The sequence below is a fragment of the Enhydra lutris genome, unplaced genomic scaffold, assembly GCF_002288905.1.
Source record: "Enhydra lutris kenyoni isolate GAN:26980312 unplaced genomic scaffold, ASM228890v2 scaffoldscaffold24, whole genome shotgun sequence".
Lineage (NCBI taxonomy): Eukaryota > Metazoa > Chordata > Mammalia > Carnivora > Mustelidae > Enhydra > Enhydra lutris.
In genome coordinates this window covers 22,621,908-22,646,313 of record NW_019154108.1, presented here as the reverse complement: position 1 = coordinate 22,646,313, position 24,406 = coordinate 22,621,908, and the positions used below count along the sequence as shown (strand labels likewise).

The 24,406-nt window shown below is 37.8% G+C and overlaps 1 protein-coding gene across 1 annotated transcript in view; it reads right to left on the bottom strand.

Moving 5' to 3' along the window:
- LOC111150782 (phospholipase A2 group IVA) overlaps positions 1-24,406 on the bottom strand; it is a 164,086-nt gene that overhangs the window by 14,492 nt on the left and 125,188 nt on the right. Inside the window, exons 15-16 of the mRNA XM_022508381.1 lie at positions 16,430-16,672; positions 8,138-8,322 (exon numbers count right to left, since the gene is read on the bottom strand). Coding sequence (XP_022364089.1) covers positions 8,138-8,322; positions 16,430-16,672 — 428 coding nt within the window. The remainder of the gene's footprint in view (positions 1-8,137; positions 8,323-16,429; positions 16,673-24,406) is intronic.

The window sequence follows — 24,406 nt, the reverse complement described above, 5'->3', positions numbered from 1 at the left end:
TGTCCTGGGATCGAGCCCCACATCAGGCTCTCTGCTCAGTGGGGAGCCTGCTTCCTCCTCTCTCTCTGCCTGCCTCTCTGCCTACTTGTGATCTTTGTCTGTCATATTTTAAAAAAAAATCTTTAAAAAAAAAGTGGGTTAGGGGCGCCTGGGTGGCTCGGTGGGTTAAGCCTCTACCTTTGGCTCAGGTCATGATCTCAGGGTGCTGGGAACGAGCCCCACATCCGGCTCTCTGTTCAGCGGGGAGCCTGCTTCCCTCTCTCTCTCTGCCTGCCTCTCTGCCTACTTGTGCTCTCTGTCTGTGCTCTCTCAAATAAATAAAATCTTAAAAAAAAAAAAGTGGGTTAAAAAAATGAAGCAAGTAATAGAAGATACAATGGGACAGAAACTACAATTTAGAATTCAGTATTTTGTGGGTATGGTCATCATCACTTCCAATAAAAAGTATGCTGGTATTAGGATCTAAGAACTTTATAATGCAACAGGTGTGAAAATAATTTTGCATATTTAAAATAATAATGGAATTTACATGGCACTTTATAGTTCTTGTTACTTCTTCACTAAGATGTTACTATATTTTCACAAAAGTATGTAGAGAACGTAATCTTGGGTATATCTACTCATCACAAGGCATATTATCCTTAATGTCCAATACAGGTGTAGTGGTTTCAGTGGGGGCCTTCCAAAAGAGAAGTCCATGTTCTTACCCCTCTACCCAGCCCCAGGACATATGAATGTGACCTTATTTGGAAGAGGGGTTTGCAAATGTAATTAAGCTGAGGGTCTGAGGATGAGATCATCATGGGTAATGTGAGTGGGTCATAAACCCGATGACAAATACCCTCATAAGAAGACACACACAGAGGAGAGGCCATATGGAGCAATGTCCAGGCTGACACTGGAGTTATGAAGCCATAAACCAAGGAAAGCCTGGATCTGCCAGATGCTGGAAAAGGCAAGGACAAATTCTCCTGCAGAGCCTTTGCAGGGAGGGTGGCCCAGAGGAAACCTTGATTTCAATTTCTGGCTTCCCGAACTGTGAGAGAATACGTTCTGTTGTTTTAAGCTCCCCCCGTTTGTGGTAATTTGTGATGGCAGCCCTCAGAAACTAATATTTGAGGTAAATCTGTAAATGCTGCACTGAACAAACAGGCAGTTCCCTTTATCAGCCATGGTGGATCAATGCCCGGAAAGCTAACACTTGGACCTTTCTGCCATGATGGGGCAGCGACCCAAAACACAAGTCAGAAGTAAATCATATTGCAGAGGCTCTAACACAAGGATCATGCCATAATGTTCACAAATCAATCGGGTTCGTGTGGGAAAATACAATTCTTTTTCTGTTTTGTGTGTGTGTGTGAGAGAGAGAGAGAGAGAGAGAGAGTTTGATGGAATTTTGGCCTTAAGTGAAAAACAGAAAGATGAAGTCAATGTAGGTACATTACTTCCATCATTTGTGAAGACTAGCTCATCTCCAATTTTTCCTTCCTTCCCTCCTCCTCTTTGCCTTCTCTCATTGCCTCCTTCTCTTCTTTTCTCTTTCCTTCTTTCATTTTTTAAGAAAATGAACCCATTGTTCTGCTCATTAAGCATTTAATAGAGCGCTGAAAAACTGAGTTAGATTTATGTTCGATACATGGCAACCTATTATAAAATAACATTACTATGGCATAATAATTCTAATCTAGTACCCTCCATAAAATTTAGTAAAGCCAAAAAAAAAAAAAAGAAAGAAAAAGAAAAAATAAAGAAAAGAAAAGAAACTCTAGTGGTAAACTCTGAAAATTCCTATACTCCTTGCTGGTTCCTCACCAGAGCCAAAGCTTTCTTAAAAATGTTTTTTGTTTTATTTTTTCTAAAATCACAGTCTGTTTCTTTTGCAGACTTGAATAGGAAGACCCTGCTTATTTTCATGACCAACATTAAAGATAAATGCTATTAGAATTCTCCTTAGATGGACCCTAATGGTGAAATAAATTTGCATGGCATATATCTAAGGTATCAAAGCGTTAACAAAAAGAAACTTGACAAAATGAAACATAGAGCTGCTCTTCTTAAATTGATTACTAATAATATTATTTAGAATCACGAGGCTCTTTATATCCAGATGTGCTCACAAATCTAAAAAAAAACAAAAACCAAACAAAACGAAAGCCCTCCTCCAGTATTACTGATAGTGACGTCATCAGTTTCCAAGGCCAGTTACAACAGATATATTAAAAACTGTGAATGCTGCTATCAAAAGCCGCGATATCTATCATTCATATCTCCCTGACAAAATCTGAGACTTAATATTCTTATGAAATGCTTTTATCAGTAATTGTGAAATAAAGCATATGGTTTTAATTTTTGGTCCAGCATTTTTGCTCTGCTCTTTTTAATACACATGGCATTCGTATTTCTCAAAAACAGAAAATTATTCACTATTTAATCGACTTAATAAAATCCTGTTATTACACTGGAGCTTCCCCCCTCCTCTCAAAAACCTTCCTGTAGATTCCTCATCAACTTTTAAACGTTTGATCTAAAATAAGTATCCTAAAAACAATAAAAAATAAAATAAGTGTCCTACTTCAGCATTAATAATGTAGTGTCTTTATCTATTCAAAAATTATATTTGGGGGGCACTGGGCAGGTCAGTTGGTTAAGTGTCCGACTCTTGATTTCAGCTCAGGTGATAATCTCAGGGTTGTGAGATTGAGCCCCGCGTCAGGTCTGTGCTGGGTGTGGAACCTGCTTAAAAATCTCTCTCTCTTTCTTTCCCTTTCCCTCTGCCCCTCACCCCTTCCTCTCTCTAAAAAAAATATATTTGGGTAATCTTTCAGATCCATAAAGAAATACATATTTTATAATGACAGTCATAACATTCATTAGTTAAAAAAAATCATTTTCAATATTCCAAGTGAGCCTGAAATATTCATTTTGTTCACTTTGAACCTTCTGAGGTTCATTTTTTGGGGGGAAAAGTCATATATAATATATTGCAATTTCCTGTATATCAAGTCTCTGAAAATACAACTCACTATGCCAGAGTAATGGGTTTTATGTGATACTAAACCAGTAATAAAAGGAAATATATACATATGGGAAAGAAGGGTGAGATGAAAGGAACTGACTAAATAATTCTAAAGCTCATCTATGAGACTGCACAGCTGGAAATGTCTATAGAATTTGTAACTCTCTATACACGGAGTGACTGCAGACTCTAAGATGGTAAAAACATAATAAAGTTATAGTTATTAAAATACAGTGTGGTATTGAGAAAAGAATTGTCAGATCGTCAGATGAACCAATGGAATACAACAGATTAAACACAAAACAGATCTAGGCATTCTACACTAATAACATAGTAATGCGATAAAGGAAGCATCACAAATGATGTTTAAAAAGTCTTTGAGGGACTGTATTATTATACACCTGATGTATTGAAAAATATTGAATTAGAATATTTTAAAATATCATAAAAAGAAAAGTATCAATCTGTATGGGACTGATCTTGTTAAATAGGAATTTCAAGAGTAAAACCAGTGAAAGAAGTGACTACATAAATACTGAAAATGTTAAAATCATCAGAAATAAAAATCACAATACAAATGACTCATTAGATCATATTTGCAAAAATAAGACATACTTTAATATCCTTAAGATATAAAGTAATACTTCTTCATGAATAGCAGCAATACAAATAATCCAATTAAAAAGTCTAAAAACATGAATATACGTTAACCATGACAAACTATTAACTATCACAAGCAAAGGGAAAAAAATTGAAGCAAAATGTTTTTCTCTTTCTGTCATATTGTGAATATTTTAACTTAAAAAAAATATTTTATTTATTTATTTGAGAGAGAGAGAGCGCACAAGTCAGGGGGTGGGGGCAGAAGGAGAGGGAGAAGGAGGCTTGACCCTAACCCTGTTTTGACATGGGGCTCGATCACAGGACCCTGGAATCATGATCTGAGCCAAAGGCAGATAGATGCTTAACTGACTGAGCCACCCACACACTCCAACCTAAGCAATTAATAAAAAGTGTGCAAACTGCAGGGTCATAGGGTAACTATTTTTAATTTCTTAAGAAATCTCCACACTGTTTACCAAAGTGGCTTGCATTCCCACCAACAGTGTAAGAGGGTTCCCCTTTCTCCACATCCTCTCCAACACATGTTGTTTCCTGTCTTGCTAATTTTGGCCATTCTAACTGGTGTAAGGTGGTATCTCAATGTGGTTTTGACTTCAATCTCCCTGATGGCTAATGATGATGAACATTTTTTTCATGTATCTGTTAGCCATTTGTATGTCTTCTTTGGAGAAATGTTTGTATCAACATGGACAGGACTGGAGGAGATTATGCTGAGTGAAATAAGTCAAGCAGAGAGAGTCAATTAACATATGGTTTTACTTACTTGTAGAGCATAAGGAATAACATGGAGGATATTAGGAGAAGGAAAGGAAAAGTGAATTGGGGGAAATCAGAGGGGGAGATGAAGCACAAGAGACCATGGACTCTGAGAAACAAACTGAGGGTTTTGGAGGGGAGCGAGGTGGGGGGATGGGTGAGTCTGGTGGTGGGTATTAAGGAGGGCACGTATTGCATGGAGCACTGTGTGTGGTACATAAACAATGAATCTTGGAACACTGAAAAAATCAAATAAAATTTTTAAAAAGTGTGATTAAAATTCAGGTGCAAGGATAATCATTAGAAAGAAAGTGACAAGATAGCAATAATCTGAAAGTTGAAAACAGAACATTGTTAAAAAATTCTTCCATATTCACATATAGAGATACCACGCTATGTTTATAATTATGTTTAAAAAATATTTAATGGAGCACCTGGGTGGCTCAGTCGTTGGGCATCTGCCTTTGGCCTGGGTCATGATCCCAGGGTCCTGGGATCCAGCCCCACATCGGGCTCCCTCCTCAGCGGGAAGCCTGGTTCTCCCTCTGCCCCTCCCCCGACTTGTGTTCCCTCTCTCGCTGTGTCTCTCTCTCTGTCAAATAAATAAATAAATAAATAAATAAAATCTTAAAAAAATATTTAACAACATAGGAAAATGCTCACAATATAATTTTAAGAAGAAAGAAGCAGAATGCAAAGGAATATGATCCTGATACACACAGAAACACACACACACAGAGAAGAAAGACTGAAGGAAAATGATAAAATAGCAGCTATTGTTTATGAATAACAGAAATGATATAAATTCCAAATCTCCAAATTTTTTACAGTAATTATATATTCTTTTTAATTAGAAATAATCAAAGTCCATTTTAAAACTACAACAAAGTACAATGCTCCTTTTTAGAGGTACAAAGTGATATCCTCAAACCTTTCCAATATTAACTCATGAGGTAGTAGAGCTGTGATTCCTGTATAGAATGATGGCTTTGACATTTTACACTCCCATTGGTGAAATGAATAATACAGTGTCTTCCACCTCCAGAACTAGCTTCTAAGCTATCATCTCAGAGTCATCCGTTGGAACTCCCCATTGCTGCTCATGGGTCATCAAATCCAGCTCTTGGCTTTCTTAGTTGCCTGTGCTGTACAGTACTTCATTATTCTATATCTGGATTATAATAAATCCCTCTTTTTAAAAATTTTTAAAAATTTTTCTTAAAATTCAGGACTTGAACTCATGACCCAGAAATCAGAATCTGAGCTGAGATCAAGAGTCAGATGCTTAACTGACTGAGTCGCCCAGGTGCCCTGTAGTAAATTCCTCTTAATTTTAATCTTTTGCTCTCCATTCTCCAATTCGTCCTGCTTTCCACTGTGGGATTAATCATCCTATAATTCCAATTTCATGAAGTTGTTTGTCAACTGCAAACTCTTCACTGATTCTCTATTTCTCATCATCCAGCCCTAAAGCCCTCCTAATGGGAGCTTAATATTTATCACTTCTGATCAGATCACTCCATCTACCCAGATGTGGTCACTACCATCCCTGTGCCATTTTTGTCCTGTTCTATTTATTTCCCTGCTCATCTACTCCCAGACACACTGATCTATTCTTATATGGATCTCCCAAAACACACATGCTTATATAAAACCAAGTAACTATTTAACAGTAAGTTGCTCATTTTCCTTCCAAGTGACTCTTGTGTGTAAGTCTTTCCCCTAAGAAAGCTAAAATGTTCTGGCCATCAAAAACCATGGTTTATCATTAATTGCTGCACAGAGTGCACAGCACAGAAAAAAAATACATGTACAATGTGTTTAAAGGAGGCAGTTTGTAAAGGGGAAAGATCATTAGATTGTCCTTCTGGAGCCTTGAAGTCTGGTCCAGCTTGCCCACTTCTTAATTAGCACTTTCCTAGGTAGGTCCTGGGCTATGTCCTGTTCATCCATTATCTTATTTAATTTGTTCATATGATGAAATTTCTCATCTCACCAACCCTTGTTTTCTTGTCAGAATACCAGTAACTGCCTAAAAAAATATCAAATGTGAAAGTATTTTTTAAAAATGAGATTATATATATTAAAGAGCTGTTATGATAGCTACTATTAGTCTTGAGACCAGTTTCATCATAGAATAATGGGAAGGAAAGCAGATGTCAGAGGACCTCGGTTATCACTGACTTCCTGGTTGACCTGGGTTATCACTGGCCCTTCCTGGTTGACCTGGTTATCAATGACTCTTTCTGGCTGACCTGGGTTATCACTGACTCTTCCTGGTTGGGAGATAATAACTCCATCACTCTCACATCATTTCATTCATTCACTCACAAAAAAATGACCTATTCACACTTTGGCCACACATTTGGCCAAATGATTAAAACAAAATATACATTCAAAATAGTGTTCCAGTTCCCAAGGAGTTCACTATATATATATGTATATTATATATGTAACAAATACAGATACACCATGAAAACTGCCATATTTAGAAGAATCTACTAAGTCCTTCATACTGAAACTCTATCTGCAAAGGTCAAGAAAGATAAAGTTTGAGAGGTGTCTAAAGAAAGTTTGAGGTTTCCAGGTGGAGGAAACAGTAACATTCGTGGTCTCACTTGAGAGAGGCCACAGTGCTGCTAAGCAACTTATGTTGCCTGTTCAGAAATTTTTCTCATTTCTTCAGAGGCAGACTTTTATTCTCCCCAGGATCCTGGCTCCACCACTTCCACCCTCTCACTCTCAAAAGATAACAATGAGTTATCAAAGTAGTAACAAAGTTTCTACAAGACTGAGAAGTCATAAGATGAGTACTTTCTTAACTTCCCCTCTCCATGCCTAACAGTGACCTTCCATCACAACCATCATCTTCCTCTTCCCCTCTTGCCCCAATATCATCGTTTCTATATTACTCTCTGCCTGTATTTTTGTATCTCCTTTGCACTCTTCACCCATATAGCCTTCCAAGGGCTGTGACCCTATGATACATGCCATCTTTCCATTTTCCAACATCTTCATTAAGGCCTCCCCACCACTAGCATTTAGTCACATTCAAGTCTCTTCCATTAACAACCCACCTCTCCACATACGCAGTGTTCCTGTTCCCCACCTCTTGCACATACAGCACATCGCCTTCGTCCCTGAACAGTCTACAGGATTATCTCCATTTTCTTTTCTTCCACTCCTCCTTCAAGTCATTGAAGTACCATTTCCACCCTCCCAATGTTACTGAAACTGCCTTTGTCCAGTTCACCGAAGACTTCCTTGTTAAATATCTTCAACTGATCCTCACAACACTGAACACTTCCTTGATTTTCATTATTTTCCCCTGAGAATTGCTGTCGAATCTTCAAAATAGTATTTTATGTCATCTTCTCCAAGTACAACTCCCCATGCATGGTTTTAATTATCTTTTACGTGCTAACATCCAAATCTCAGCCTAATTTCCTTGAACTTCAGATACATTGCATAATTCTTGTTCTGCTTAAGACTGTGAACTTTAATGTGGGCCATGGGAAATCATTTACAAGTTTTCTCTTTTTCTTTTTTTCTCCTTTTCTTTTTACAAGTTTCTTTATGAAGGGAAGTGATTGAATCGCATCTGTGTTTTTAAAAAATGATTCACAATAATGTAGAAAAACAGGTTAAGGAATAAGAAATTGGAGGAAAGAGGACCAAAGTATCTACAAGGCATTCAAAAGAACATGCTAGGTAATGGAATGCTATATAAATTCTCCTTACCTTGAACGGAGGACTAGAGTCACTTGGTCGTGCAGAAAAGTCGAAGGAGATAATAAGATCAACTCCCCTCTGAGGTCTCAGGATCAAGGGGTATGGCAGGTTAAACGTGAGGCCACTGTCCACGACATGAATCTTTTTACTTTTGACATCCAGAGGCTCATATATTTGCTCAAATTCGTCAGGATCTTTAAAAAGGAAAGAAACAAAAGAATGAATTAAGTGACCATTTAACATCATTTAGAACATAAAAATATTTTTAATGTCAATTTGTGAGCACAATTTCATATGGTTAGGCCCTCAGGGGAGTCAGACAGAACTGGGCATGCGTCCTTCCTGCTTCAGCAACTGTAAATGAATTAACTTTAACTCAGAGTTTCCACTTTCAGGATAAAGATCAAATAAGGGTGCTGTGAGGATGAAGTGGGATAATGCATAGAAAGTACTTACTCAGGCCCTGGCATTACCTCTAAGCTGTGATCATGATTCCTTTAACACTATTACTTCACTTTACCTAGATCTTCACTGGCTTAAAAACATTCCCTCAGACATGATCTTGTTTTAAGTCATAACACACATGTGAGATAGATGATATCTATTAACGAAGGATGAAATAAATTCATCTCTGTGGTGACAGAACAGGGGAGTGGCGAAGTCTGAATGGATCCCTCACTGCATCTCCCAAGGTGACAGGAGTCCAAGGAAATAATCCAGTTGACACGTTCAGCAGACATGCATTTTCTGCTATGATGTGGGCTCTATTCTAGATGCCGAACAAGATGCAAACTCCACTCTGACAGAGCACGTGACTAATAAATCAGTGAACAAATAGCCAGTTCAGACAGTATTAAATACATTGCAGAAAATGACAGAGGGTCATATACAAGGAGTAACTTCAGTTGGATAATCAGTAGAGACCTCTTTGAGAAGAAGACCTTGAGCTGAGACCATAAGATTAGTAATATAGAACTGGCCAACCAAAGATATAGGGGGATATTTTTTTCCAAGAAGGGGAAAGAGCCCGAGCAAAGGCCCTGAGGCAGAATCAGACTTGGTATGTCTGAGGAACAGCAAGAAGCCCAGTGTGGCTATAGTATTGGAGGAGAGTAGAATAAGGTGACAATGGGATCTGGAAGAAAGCAGGGTCTAGAAGTCATTTGCTTTAACAGTAAATGGCAGCATGCTTCTCTTCACGTTTATGTGTGGCGCTCCTCATTCACTTCACAGGAAAAAGAGATGTGACCAGAACTGAACTGATTGAGCTGAATGAAATGACATGCAACCCTCACACATGTTCTGTTAAGAAGAAGGCTGGAAAATTCAAGAACAGAGTGAAGATGTTCATACTAGACATGTGTTACGATCTCTGAGAAAGCTAGTCATTTCCATTTGGTAAGCCTTTTCACAGAGGCACTAGTAAAAATTAGAGGGTAAGACTGAACTGCGTTTATAAAATTCCCTATACAAGGTAGTTAACACCTATTTTCCAGGAAAATGGTCAGCACTAGGTGGGAACCCACTGTGTGTTAGTTTCCTCCATAAATTTCTAAATAAGAAATTTAGAAATCTTATTTAGATTTCTAAATCTAAATAACTCAGAGTTTAGTGTTACTAACACTAGTTCAAGTTAGTTCTTAGGTTCAAGTTTCTGTGATGGATAGAAATTTGGACTCTTGGCTGGTAGCAAGAGTCTGACTATAATTCTCTCATAGTGAATTTTATTATGTTTAAGAGCAAGGGATCCCAAAGAAAGGCTAATTTTTAAATTCTTCCTGTCCCATTAAACCCACAATTCTTCTCATCATTAAAATATGAAACACACCAATGGAATAATTAGGCTTGATGTTTATTCAGTGTGAATTGAAACAGTTCTAAATTCAATCTAGGCTTAGTTACTTAAGAAAATGTTATTATCCTTTAAGTTTTACAGTTAACAGGGAAGCATGTGTTTTTTTTCTCTTCTGTTTATTAAAATTTCTCACCCTTAGAATACTGAATAACAAGTGAATGTTATAAACATATACCAGTGTGTTTAAGAATGAAGAGGAAAAAAGTTTACAGCTGAGGTGATTTGTACTACCCAGAACTGGTAAATGAGAAAAGGTGTGAATGAATGGTCTTAAAAAAACAAATATGCTAAAAAAAAAAAAAAGTATGGGGGAGTGGTTTAGACAAGAATAAGGTCATACATTTGAATGTATGGCTGAATGGAAAGGTAGGCCAAGTTAAAAAAAAAAAAAAAAGTCTTGCTGTAGCTGAGGTGAATGTGTAGGCCAACAAGGAGAGAAAAGAGAAATTATTCGGTAAATAATTATCTCCAGGTTAATTCTCCTTTCTTATTAAGTATGTGTGGATTGTAATGAGAAAGTACTTTGCTACCAGCCGAGAGTCTAAATTTCTATCCATCACAGAAACTTGAACCTAAGAACTGTAACACTGAAAAAATATATATATTCTCAAACATGATTTTAGTATTTACTCCTCTGAAATGTGTATTGTTTAAAAATTACATATGGTGGCGCCTTTCAAATAAATAAATAAAATCTTTAAAAAAATTACATATGTAAAAAAATTTTAAAAATACAAGATTACATATGTAAACTTTTTAAAGGTGAACAATTGCGGGTCTTTGTCTTTTATTAGTTTTAAATATTTGACTAAGAAGCTGGATATTGATTACTTGGGTACTTTTATTTCTCCTAAAAGCAGCTTTATTTGAGTGTCTCTCATGTATTAGAAATTTCATAGATGAGATTTAGTATCCTTCTAAGACTCTTACAAAAGAGGTATGATTAGTGTCGTTTGAAGGTTAAGGAAGCTAAGACCCAAGAGGTCCCGTTTTGCACAGTGAGAGTCAGGATACCAAGCCAGGCCCAGGTCTAAACTGTCTGGACCGTGTGTCACGTGGTTATTTCAGCAACTGCTGGGGCCACAGAACTGAAAAGGTTCAAAATGGCTAACTTAAGAAGTAGCGATTACCGTGTAGAGAAGCTAAACACATGCATCTGTCAATCATTAAAACCACATTAATACGGGTCTTTAATCACAAGTAAACACAAACGTATTAAAAACACATTAGTGGCAATATTTTTTTTTTTACAATGCAGTGATTTTCCCTAATATAATAAAGTATCATGACAGTTCACAAATATTTTTCTTTGGCTTCCTACAGTGAGTGCTTTTTTTTTTAATTTTAGTTAAAGATTTGCCAAAATAGACCATTTCTCTCATATTCTGTTTGCTATGCTCCTTCTCATTATGAAACTGGTTGTCTCCTTTTCTCCTCTTTTATATCCAAGATAATATCTAAGAGATAAATCATGATGTCGCCAATTCCCAGCTCTGGCACGTAGCTAAACACCATGGTTCCACCCTTCTAAATAAACTGACAGGAAGTAGTGTTTCTTCACTGTGTTGCAAACAACAGTTTTGCAAGATATTAACAGATGTTCTGTACACAAAATAAGAGTGTCATGAATAGGTTTGAGAAGTAGACGATCAATAGCTTAAAGTAATACACAGTGATATTGTGTGTTTCCTAGTCTCACTACACCTTGGGCTAACTCCTCTTTCTAATGTAGATGCTACTTAAAAAAAAAATGCTGCTTTAATCTTCACAGGAAGTCTGTAAGATAGGTACCACCATTATTTCTATTTTGTAAGTAAACTTGGAGTAAATAGCGAGGACTGTTATAACCTCTCTGTCCTATGGTTCCAGGTTCCATTGGGACCAGGGGTGTTGGTTTTTAGTTTGGCTCTACTTTTCTATCATTGTTAACTGAGGTTTATGCTAAGTAACTGCTCAAGACTGTCCTGCTAATAAATGTCCCAGCCAGGATTCAAAAGTATGCCAGGCTGCTTTTCAAGTACTATCTTGAGGCACCGTGAGCAGGGCTGTTTAAATTCATTAGAGTATCCCACTGCATTGTGAAGAAGGGGATGGGGTTAGTTCTTCCAAATTTATTTGAACTTGACCCTGATTTATTGTATGACATCTACTAGAATGTCCGAGAGAGTCTGATAAATCCCACTATGGGAATATCCTCCCATAGTTTAAAGCATACATGGTTTCTAAACCTGTAAATGAATTAATCAGGTTCTTTGTTAGGGATGGAAACATGCTGTGTTTTATAATTATGTACCATTTCCTTAAAAGCAGTTCAGCTATGGATATTTGCAATGGTCATTTTTTTTTTTTTAATTATTTATCTATTTGAAAGAGAGAGAGAAAGAGAACACAAGCAGAGGGAGCAGGAGAGGGAGAACAGACTGCCCGCTCAGCAGGGAGTCCGATGTGGGGCTCAACCTGGGATCCTGGGATCACGACAGCCAGAGGCCGAGGCTTAACTGACTGAGCTACCCAGGTGCGCCTGCAATGGTCATTTTGTAAATACCTCACATAGATTCAATTTACAATGTACAAAAACGTTTGGATGCTTGTGTATTGAACTCTGACCTAAATTAACGCATGCCTCGATTTTTTATTCCAGATGGTATGTGTCACAGTAAGTAACATAAACACAAAAGTAAACAGGAAAGAAGCCACATAAATAATGCACAGCTTCTCCAAAATTAAGTTTCTAAAGGTATACAATGATTCTGAAGTAAACAAAAGAGAGGAATTCGCTCATCTTATTATTTCTCTTATTTTCAAAAGATTGTCTACAAGGTGAAGTAATAGACACAACAACGGCACCACTCTTTTCTCATCTTAGGTGGAGAGATTGTTTTAATTCTAAGATACTCAAATTTTAATCTGTACAACCAAAATCATCATAGGGTAAACTAAAATGTAAGATTTTCCTAATATAATATCTGGATAAGATAAAAATCTCTATTTCTTTATTGTGTGGTGAAAGTACAAAAATGAGTGAAATAACCTTAATGTTCTAATTGAATTATGGTATTTTTAACTATATAATAAGCAGAGTTTTTAAAAATGATTATTTATTTATTTGAGAAAGAGAAAGAGAGAGAGAGAGTATGAGTGGGGGGAGCGGCAGGAGGAGAGGCAGAGAAGCAGACTCCCCACTGATCGCAAAACCTGATGCAGGGCTCGACCCCACAGCCTTGAGATCATGACCTGGCTCAACTGACTGAGTCACCCAGGTGCCCCTGTATAATAAACAGAAGTTTTAATGAAGACTTTATGAACCAAGATGATTACATATTATGATAATTTTTTTAACTTTTAGCTCCACACACAGGGTTAGTCTAAAACTTAGAAATGATCAGAAGATAGACAGGGTCTACCTTCATGAGGACCTGCCTGAGAGAGCACTAATCAATTTAGTAAATCCAGTCTAAGATACAGTCATTTCAAACAATGTTAGTCTGTAAATTATAAATTTGAATGAACTCATGATTGACCTGACTAGACTCTTGATTAGCATCTATATGCCATACACATTTTTTTCCAATTGAATACATACAGAGTGAGTGAAATAGAATTTTTATGAGATACAACATTAAGAAATTAAAGTTTATTTTATTTTTAATTGAAAACAATTTTAGGTTAACACATTCCAAAATAGGTCAACGAAAGAATAAACATTCTTTCAATGTAATATCGTATTTCGAGATGATAAAGTTTTCTACTTCCTCCTTTTACTTATGAGAACTGTCCATGAGGCTTCTTTCAAAGGGTACCCAATAAAGAAAGGAGTCAGACCAGGTGACATGGAACTATAGTCTCCAAGCATCATGGAGAGGAGAAGTGAGGAACATGTCCTCACTGATCCACAGGTCCATCAGAAACGGGATTGCTGGGTGTCAGTTTTATTCTACGTTTCCATTATTCTTAACTAAAATATATAAATCCTTCCAAGAATCAAAACTTCAAGGAAAGGTCAAGAACTGATTTCAATTTTTATGAGGGCCAGGATTACACGTGTACTGTGGATGACTGGATCCTTCACACCAAATGTATGGCAAGTCCTCTGCAAATACTCTGTGAATGTATGAACAGACGAAAGAAGGAAGATGAAAATGAAGTACACTTTGAAAATAGGTGCAAATAATGAAAAGACATTCCTTAAGGTTGCCAAATTTATCCACTACAAATACAGGATGCTATTAAATTGGAATTTCAGACACATAACAAATAATGGTTTAGTACAAGTAGGTCCCAAATATTGCAAGGGCCACAGTTACACTACATACACACACATATATATGGTTTGGAATTCAAATTTAAGTAGGCCTGCTGTATTTGATCTAGCAACCCGAACACCTCTCAGTCTGCATAAAATGTTGCAAAACCACCAGGGAGTTGTTAAAATGCGGAGTGCAGGATGCAAGGGGTACAAACCACAGGAGCTATTCTGGGTAATTCTATCAAAGTCCTAACATAAAACAGATGTAATATAGTACACAGAAAGGAAACTTCCATTTGACATCAGCAAAACAATGACTAACAAAAATGGGGCTGTGGGGAAGGGAGCCTAGCAGAAAGGAAAAGCTTCTGAGCAACACTGAGGTCTGTGACCCCATTCTAGCTCAGCAGAGAACTGTAGGCAATGAGAATGACTTTCTTTGATCTCTCTTTTCTTTAGAGTAAAATGACTATAAAGATTCTTGCTAGTTCTAAATGACCTCTGAGACTATTTTTTTAATGGCCGTCATCATTCATCCATAAAGCCCAAGTTTCTAAGGAAGACACATTTAATGGGTATCATAAAGGCAATAAGCATAATCATGAGCCATAAGACAAATGAGGTCACTGATGAACGGGCAAGGGTTTTTTTTTTTTTTTAATTTTGGATGAATTTTAAAATAGATATTGACTCTATCACGAATATACTTCTATCACTGTTAATATGAAAGGGTGTAGATTGCAGGTATATAATCATACCAGACCTTACATCCTAGACTTTGATGCCATAAACTTCATGCAAAGTGTAGTGAGTGTCTATTTCTCTTGTTTAAACAACACGGGAAACCTTTGCTTTTTGCAATGTCCCTTAAGCTCAAGCAACGAATGGAAACAGCACTACCAGAAACACCACCAAACCTAAAGCACGTCCTAATTTCCACAAATATTTTATAGGCATGATGCTTAACCAAAGAGCAGAAGAAAGGGTTTTGGAAAAATCCCACTTAACGTTTCCAAAGCATCCTGTTGACGCCCTTAAGCAGAAATGACTGAGAAACAACAACTAGGCAATTAACAGAAAAATGCTGGTTTGACGAAGTAGGAAGATTTTAGATGACAGGATCATTATAAGAAAGATTTTTATGTATTGATTAGTCACAAAGGCAAATGAAACTTTTAATCTGAAACATGCATGGAACTGAAGAATAAAGGGAATATTCCTTGGAATCTGACAAAATAACAAACACGACAGTGAGGTTCTTACCATCTGGCCTTAAGAAAGTTACCTAACATTTCTGAGAACCAGAGGGAAAGGCCCAGGAGCTTCGTGGACAGAGACTGGTGAAGTAAAACTCCACTCGGAACCTTGGGTAGCAGGCACTCCCCCGCTGTGGCACCCAGCTGGGCTAAGGACCACATGAACCAGAATCCCATACGTGCCAGTTCTGCTGAGACCTGCCCTTTGCCAAGGAAAAACACCCACAGGAGATTCAAAAGAGGAAATGAGACAGAGGCTACATTTCTGCCATTTCCACTGCCAAGCACGGTTGTGGGGGCGTCTGTGGGGGTGATTCTGAAGTGTTTTTGGAATCATTCCTGGAAGCTCAGCCTGGAGCTTGCTCTTCCAAGCCTTGGAACAACTTTGTAAACACCTAATTCTCTACTTTAAACCCCTCTCAGTTAAACAAGGGAGACGGCTTCCTGTTTTCTGAGTGAACCTTGTCCAATACAGAGAGGATCTAAGGTCCCTCCTCAGTGTGAAAATTTTCTATGAAAATTTTCTATGCTGACGTAACTATGCCATTTCCTGTCCAATGAATGTTTTTCTTCCAAAATAGACCAGTACTTTGGAGTAATTTTGAATTAAACAGATGTTGCTGTAAGCGAATATAAATGGAGAGATACTGACAATAATCAAAAGGCTTCTCCTTAGAAAGGAATAAAGAGGGCGCCTGGGTGGCTCAGTGGGTTAAGCCGCTGCCTTCGGCTCAGGTCATGATCCCAGGGTCCTGGGATCGAGTCCTGCATCGGGCTCTCTGCTCAGCAGGGAGCCTGCTTCCCTTCCTCTCTCTCTGCCTGCCTCTCTGCCTACTTGTGATCTCTGTCTGTCAAATAAATAAATAAAATCTTTAAAAAAAAAAAAAAGAAAGGAATAAAGATCTCCTCAATTAGCTTCCATGGATTATGTTTTGTGCGCTTACCTGCTACAGCTGTATCCAATTCATCTTCGTCCAAGGATTCCTGTGTCATGAAGTCTTTCAGAGGAGACATTGGATAGGATGTATTGAGATTCAAGCCCAACATGAAGTTGTGCACTTTCCCAGCACGTCCTTCTCTGGTGTTGAATAAAGTTGAATCACTCACCAAAGCCATTATCATACGATGGACCCAACTTGCTTGATTATCATTGTGGTATTCCCTTTTAGCATCTTCATTTTCAGTGCCTAAGGAAAAAGAACCAGAACATTATACAGATTCCCAAGTCCATTTAAAAACAAAAACAGGAACCAGGAAGAAATCGACAACCTAAATAGACCGATATTTAGTAACGAGATTGAAGCAGTGATCAAAAACCTCCCAAAAAACAAGAGCCCAGGACCTGACGGATTCCCTGGGGAATTCTACCAAACTTTCAAAGAAGAAATAACACCTATTCTCCTGAAGCTGTTTCAAAAAATTGAAGCAGAAGGAAAACTTCCAGACTCTTTCTGTGAAGCCAGCATTACCCTGATCCCCAAACCAGGCAAAGACCCTACCAAAAAGGAGAATTTCAGACCAATATCACTGATGAATATAGATACTAAGATTCTCAACAAGATCCTAGCAAACAGGATCCAACAGCACATTAAAAAGATTATCCACCATGACCAGGTGGGATTCATTCCTGGACTACAAGGATGGTTCAACATTCGCAAATCAATCAATGTGATAATAAGAAAAGAGAGAAGAACCACATGGTCCTCTCAATTGATGCAGAAAAAGCATTTGACAAAATCCAGCATCTGTTCCTGATTAAAACGCTTCAAAGTATAGGGATAGAGGGAACATTCCTGAACTTCATCAAATCTATCTATGAAAAACCCACAGCAAATATCATCCTCACTGGGAAAAAGCTTGCAGCCTTCCCGTTGAGATCAGGAACACGACAAGGATGCCCACTCTCACCACTCTTGTTCAACATAGTATTAGAAGTCCTAGCAACAGCAATCAGACAACAAAGAGAAATAAAAGGTATCCAAATTGGCAATGAAGAAGTCAAACTCTCTCTCTTCGCAGATGACATGATTCTTTATATGGAAAACCCAAAAGACTCCACCCCCAAACTACTAGAACTCATACAGCAATTCAGTAACGTGGCAGGATACAAAGTCAATACAGAAATCAGTGGCTTTCTTATACACTAACAATGAAAATACAGAAAGGGAAATTAGAGAATCAATTCCATTTACTATAGCACCAAGAACCATAAGATACCTGGGAATAAACCTAACCAAAGAGGTAAAGGATCTGTACTCGAGGAACTACAGAACACTCATGAAAGAAATTGAAGAAGACACAAAAAGATGGAAGACCATTCCATGCTCTTGGATTGGAAGAATAAACATTGTTAAAATGTCTATACTGCCTAGAGCAATCTATACTTTTAATGCCATTCCAATCAAATTTCCACTGGTATTCTTCAAAGAGCTGGAGCAAATAATCCAAAAATTTGTATGGAACCAGAAGAGACCCTGAATCGTTAAGAAAATGTTGAAAAACAAAAATAAAACTGGAGGCATCACGTTACCTGATTTCAAGCTTTACTACAAACCTGTGATCACCAAGACAGCATGGTACTGGCATAAAAACAGACACATAGACCAGTGGAACAGAGTAGAGAGCCCAGATATGGACCCTCAACTCTATGGTCAGTTAATCTTCGACAAAACAGGAAAAAATATACAGTGGATAAAAGACAGTCTCTTCAATAAATGGTGCTGGGAAAACTGGGCAGCTATATGCAGAAGAATGAAACTCGACCATTCTCTTACACTGTACACAAAGATAAACTCAAAATGGATAAAAGACCTCAACGTGAGACAGGAATCCATCAGAATCCTAGAGGAGAACATAGGCAGTAATCTCTTCGATATCAGCCACAGCAACTTCTTTCAAGATATGTCTCCAAAGGCAAAGGAAACAAAAGCCAAAATAAACTTTTGGGACTTCATCAAAATCAAAAGCTTCTGCACAGCAAAGGAAACAGTCAAGAAAACAAAGAGGCAACCCATGGAATGGGAGAAGATATTTGCAAATGACAGTACAGACAAAAGATTGATATCCAGGATCTATAAAGAACTCCTCAAACTCAACACACGCAAAACAGATAATCATATCAAAAAATGGGCAGAAGATATGAATAGGCACTTCTCCAATGAAGACATACAAATGGCTATCAGACCCATGAAAAAATATTCATCATCACTAGCCATCAGGGAGATTCAAATTAAAACCACATTGAGATATCACCTTACACCAGTTAGAATGGCCAAAATTAGCAAGACAGGAAACAACATGTGTTGGAGAGGATGTGGAGAAAGGGGAACCCTCTTACACTGTTGGTGGGAATGCAAGTTGGTGCAGCCTTTTTGGAGAACAGTGTGGAGATTCCTCAAGAAATTAAAAATTGAACTTCCCTATGACCCTGCAATTGCACTACTGGGTATTTACCCTAAAGATACAGATGTAGTGAAAAGAAGGGCCATCTGTACCCCAATGTTTATAGCAGCAATGGCCACGGTTGCCAAACTGTGGAAAGAACCAAGATGCCCTTCAATGGACAAATGGATAAGGAAGATGTGGTCCAAGTACACTATGGAGTATTATGCCTCCATCAGAAAGGGTGAATACCCAACTTTTGTAGCAACATGGACGGGACTGGAAGAGATTATGCTGAGTGAAATAAGTCAAACAGAGAGAGTCAATTATCATATGGTTTCACTTATTTGTGGAGCATAACAAATAGCATGGAGGACATGGGGAGTTAGGAGAAGGCAGTTGGGGGAAATTGGAAGGGGAGGTGAACAATGAGAGACTATGGACTCTGAAAAACAATCTGAAGGGTCTGAAGAAGTGGAGGGGGGTGGGAGGTTGGGGGAACCAGGTGGTGGGTATTAGAGAGGGCACAGATTGCATGGAGCACTGGGTGTGGTACAAAAACAATGAATACTGTTATGCTGAAAATAAATTAAAAAAATGATTTAAAAAAAATAAAATAAAGCTGCCCTTAACGCTAAAAAATAAATAAATAAATAAAACAAAAAAAACTTTGAATAAATACCCAGTATTATAATTGTGGGTCGTAGTAGTTCTATTTTTAATTTTTTGAGGAACCTCGATACTGTTTTCCAGAGTGGCTGCACCAGTTTGCATTCCCACCAGTAGTGTAGGAGGGTCCCCTTTCTCCACATCCTCGCCAACACCTGTTGTTTCCCGACTGGTTAATTTTAGCCATTCTGACCAGTGTGATGTATCTCATCGTGTTTTGATTTGTATTTCCCTGATGCTGAGTGATGTTGAGTATTTTTTTCATGTGTCTGTTAGTCATTTGAAGGGCACAGGCACTCCAATGTTTATAGCAGCAATGTCCACAATAGCCAAACTATGGAAAAAGACCAGATGTACATCGTCAGATGAATGGATAAAGATGTGGTACACATATGTATAGAATGGAATGTTACTCAGCCATCAGAAAGAATGAATTCTTGCCATTTGTAATGGCATGGTTGAAACAAGAGCATATTATGCTAAGTGAAATAAGTCAGAGAAAGACAAATACCATATGATTTCACTCACATGTGGAATTTTAGAAACAAAAAGATGAACATAGGGGAAGGGAAGGAAAAATAAGATAAAAACAGAGAGGGAGACAAACCATAAGAGACTCTTAACTATAGCAAACAAACTGAGGGTTGCTGGAGGGGTGCTGGGAGGGGGGATGGGGTAACTGGGTGATGGACATTAAGGAGGGCACATGATGTAATGAGCACTGAGTGTTACGTGCAATGGATGAATCACTAAATTCTATCTCTGAAATTAATAATATACTGTGTGTTAACTAAATTGAATTTAAACATTAAAAAATATTTGGCAAATGAATGTTAAGATTAATAGTTAAGCTCTATGGCTTTTGATTCAACAAACATTTATTTGTCTAAATTAGTACAGCAAATATTTCAGTGAATCATTTTTGTTCTTAAGATGTTCTTAATTTACTCTTTACCTATAGTCAGTCTATAGGTTGTGTTCTTGATGTGTTACTTGGTCTATTCTCACATTTCCAGGCAAACTTCTACTTTTCCCTTTCTGTCCTCTAGTCCTTTTCTTCCTTTTCTCTGGCTATACACACACACACACACACACACACACACACACACACACATGGAAATTCCATGTAGCTAATCCTCTCCTCTCCATTACTCAGTTTCCTCCCCTATCCTGTTTAGTAAACATCCAGAAATCATGCAAACGGAGACAGACAACTGAAGGATTCAACACACGTATCTGCTGCTAAGTAAACACTCTGTGAACATTTATTTCATTCTTGCTTATAAAGTCGGGAATTTAAAACCATGTAATTTAAACACATGCTTTCAACATGTCTTAAAATTCAGCAATCTTCCAGAAGAGGTAGTTTTAAATGACTTTTCCCTTAAAACCTGTGCCCATATCACCACTGCTGCGAAGCCGCCCTGTGTCGTTGTTTACAACACTGGTTTCAGAGTCAGACTGGATTTCAATCCTCTCTGCACCGCCTACCAGTTTCGATAACTCTTCTCCGCCTTCATTTCCTCATCAGGACACCTCGCAGTACTGGTGAGAGGATGAACTGAGATAGTCCATTCATGTACCTCTCTTAGGAAAATGCCTGGCCTGTCACTGATTCGCTAGAAACATGGGCTAGTAGTAGAGATACTGGTGGTACTGCAGCAGCGGCCTCATTCGCATCAGTATTACTCATTCATAATCCAAGTCGAGGAACGCTAGGTGGTGGAGGATAATTTCACCTGCCAGCATCCCTCTTTCAGATTTCTGGGAACTCTGTATAAATAGACACGCATATATAAAACTGCATTTGTGTGTATTTGAGAAAAAAGAAAGCCTATGTTCAAATTTCATAATTTCTAATACGTGTTAACTAGACATACATAAAATCATAAGAAATACCGACTTTTTTTAATCTAAAAAAATTCCAAAGATTGGCTTAACTGAGCTGAGTAAATGAACAGACCTCTCAGTAGCAGATTCAGATGACTACGTACTCACAAAAAATATATATATGTATTTTTCTACTCCCACACTTCTCTAAAGCCAAATATGACAAAGAAAATCTTTCAAAAGAACAAATTGGGCTTTAAAGGGAATGAGTTAGGGGCGCCTGGGTGGCTCAGTCGGTTACGTGACTGACTCTTGGTTCCAGCTCAGGTTGCCATCTCAGGATCATGACATCGAGACCTGCATCAGGTTCCGTGCTTAACTCAGTCTGCTTGGGACTCTTTCTCCCTCTCCCTCTGAGCACACACACGCACACACCCTCTCTCTCTCTCAGATAAATAAATCTTTTTTAAAAAATATAGTGGGTGACTTATATTTTCTGGTTACATAGGATACAAAGAAGATACCAATTATTTTCCAAATATTTGGAGCTTCCTCCTACTCCTCCCCCTTCCTCTCCTCTTCTTCTTTTTTCCTTCTTCTTCCTCCTTCTCCTTTTCCTTCTTCTTCACCATCATAAGTATCATCATCATCATTGTTATTATTATTAAATAAGCCTCACTTCCATACCAGAAGAAGATCTACTTTCCTTATGAGATATTTGGAAATGGCATCCTTTGTGGGACAAACCCAGCAGTGAACAAATAAATGATAACTCACTGCTTTTTAGTTATAGTACTAAGTTAACTTTTCTTTGCATAGCCTTTTACTTAAAGCTCTTTGTATGCATTTGAAATTTGATAATAATAACAATCCTGTGAGAGCAGGTAATATGATGCCAGTATAGATTTAAAGAAACTAAAGTTTAAAATTCTTAAAGACCTTGCTCAAAATCGTATGATGAAAAATGAAGATGTCTCAACAGAAGGAGGAGACAAGCCACAGACTGGGAGAAAATATTTGCAAAAGACACATCTGATAAAGGACTGTTATCCAAAATACACAAAGAACCCTCAGAATTCAACAATAAGAAAACAAATATCCCGACTAAAAAATGGGCAAAGAACTTAACAGACATCCCACCAAAGAGGACACATAAATGACAAGTAAGCATATGAAAAGATGCTCCATGTCATATGTCACCAGGGAAATACAAATTAGAACATCAACTAGATAACACTACACACCTATTAGAAACACCAAAATCCTAAATACTGACATCACGGAATACTGGTGAGGATGCGAAGCAACAGGAACACTCACGCATGCTTGTGGGAATGCCGAACAGGACAGCCACTTTATCCAGCATTCATGTTTCTTGGTTTTTACCCAAAGGAGATGAAAACACATCCACACAAAAATATGAACATGGGTGTTTATAGCAGCTTTATAATTGCCGGAACTTGGAAGCAAATAAGATGTTTCTTCAATAGGTGAATGGATAAATAAGCTGGTCCATTCAGACCACGGAAGGTTATTTGGTGATTAAACAAAAGGAGCCATGAAAAGTCCTGGAGGAAACTCGAATGCATATTCCTAAGTGAAAAAGAAGCTGATCTGAAGAGGCTATATACTGTATGATTCTAACAATCTGAGTTCTGGGAAAGGCAAAACTGTGGAGAGAATAAAAAGATCGACTGTTGCCTGACATTAGGTGGGGAGGTAGAGGAATAAATAAACAGACCAGAGAGAGGCTTTGGGCAGTGAAACTGCTCTGTATGAAGCTATAATGCTAGATACGTGTCATTCTACATTTGTGAAATCCTACAGAATGTATGATAGCAAGAGTAAACCCTAAAGTTTGGACTTTGGGTGACAAGGATGTGTCAATGTAGTTTCATAGATTGTAATAAATGTACCACTCTGATATAGGATGTTGACAGTGGGGGAGGCTCTCTGTGTATAGGTATAAGAAATATATTGGAACTCTGTTCTTTTTGCTCAATTTTGTTGTGAATCTAAAACTACTCTAAAAAAGTTGAAAATAGAGCTACCCTACAACCCAATTGCACTACTGGGTATTTACCCCAAAGATAACAAATGTAGTGATCCAAAGGGGCACGTGCACCACAATGTTTATAACAGCAATACCCACAATAACCAAACTATGTTAAGAACCTAGATGTCCATCAACAGATGAATGGATAAAGAAGATGTGGTGTGTACAAACACACACACAGTAGAATATTATGCAGCCATCAAAAAACCCGAAATCTTGCCATTTGCAACGATGTGGATGGAACTAGAGGGTATTATGCTAAGTGAAATAATTCAGTCAGAGAAAGACAATTATCATATGATCTTACTGATATGAGGAATTTGAGAAACAAGACAGAGGATCATAGGGGAAGGGAGGGAAAATGAAATAAGACAAAACCAGAGAGGGAAACAAACCATAAGAGACTCTTAATCACAGGAAACAAACTGAGGGTTGCTGGAGTGGAGGTGGGTGGGAGGGAGGGGTGGCTGGCTGATGGACATTGGGGAGAATATGTGCTATAGTGAGTGCTATGAATTCTGTAAGACTGATGATTCACAGACCTGTACCCCGAAACAAATAATACATTATATGTTAATTTAAAAAAGGAAAAAAATGAATATTAAGAACTAGTAAATCCCTAAGAACATCCTGAATCTCATTCTCCAATCTAGGCTGGTACTAAAACCAAAGTAGGCATGTTTAAAGGGATTTTGAATTTCTCAGCCTTAAGATAAGTGGGGGTGATCAAATGTACTGACGATCTACAGCAATTTTCTTAATAATTAACAAGCCATTATTACACCTACCTGACAGTCCCTCTATCAATACACATTAATTCTAGAAATGTTAGGCATACACTGTTTATCTCATTTGTACCACTAGTACCCTTCATTAAAAGGAAATTCAAAATTAAAAAAAAAAGACTTAAACAACTAAAAAAAAATTAAAGTTAAAAATATGAAGGAGCCAGAATGAGGACAGAGTTCTTTCCAGGGCAGGGTTC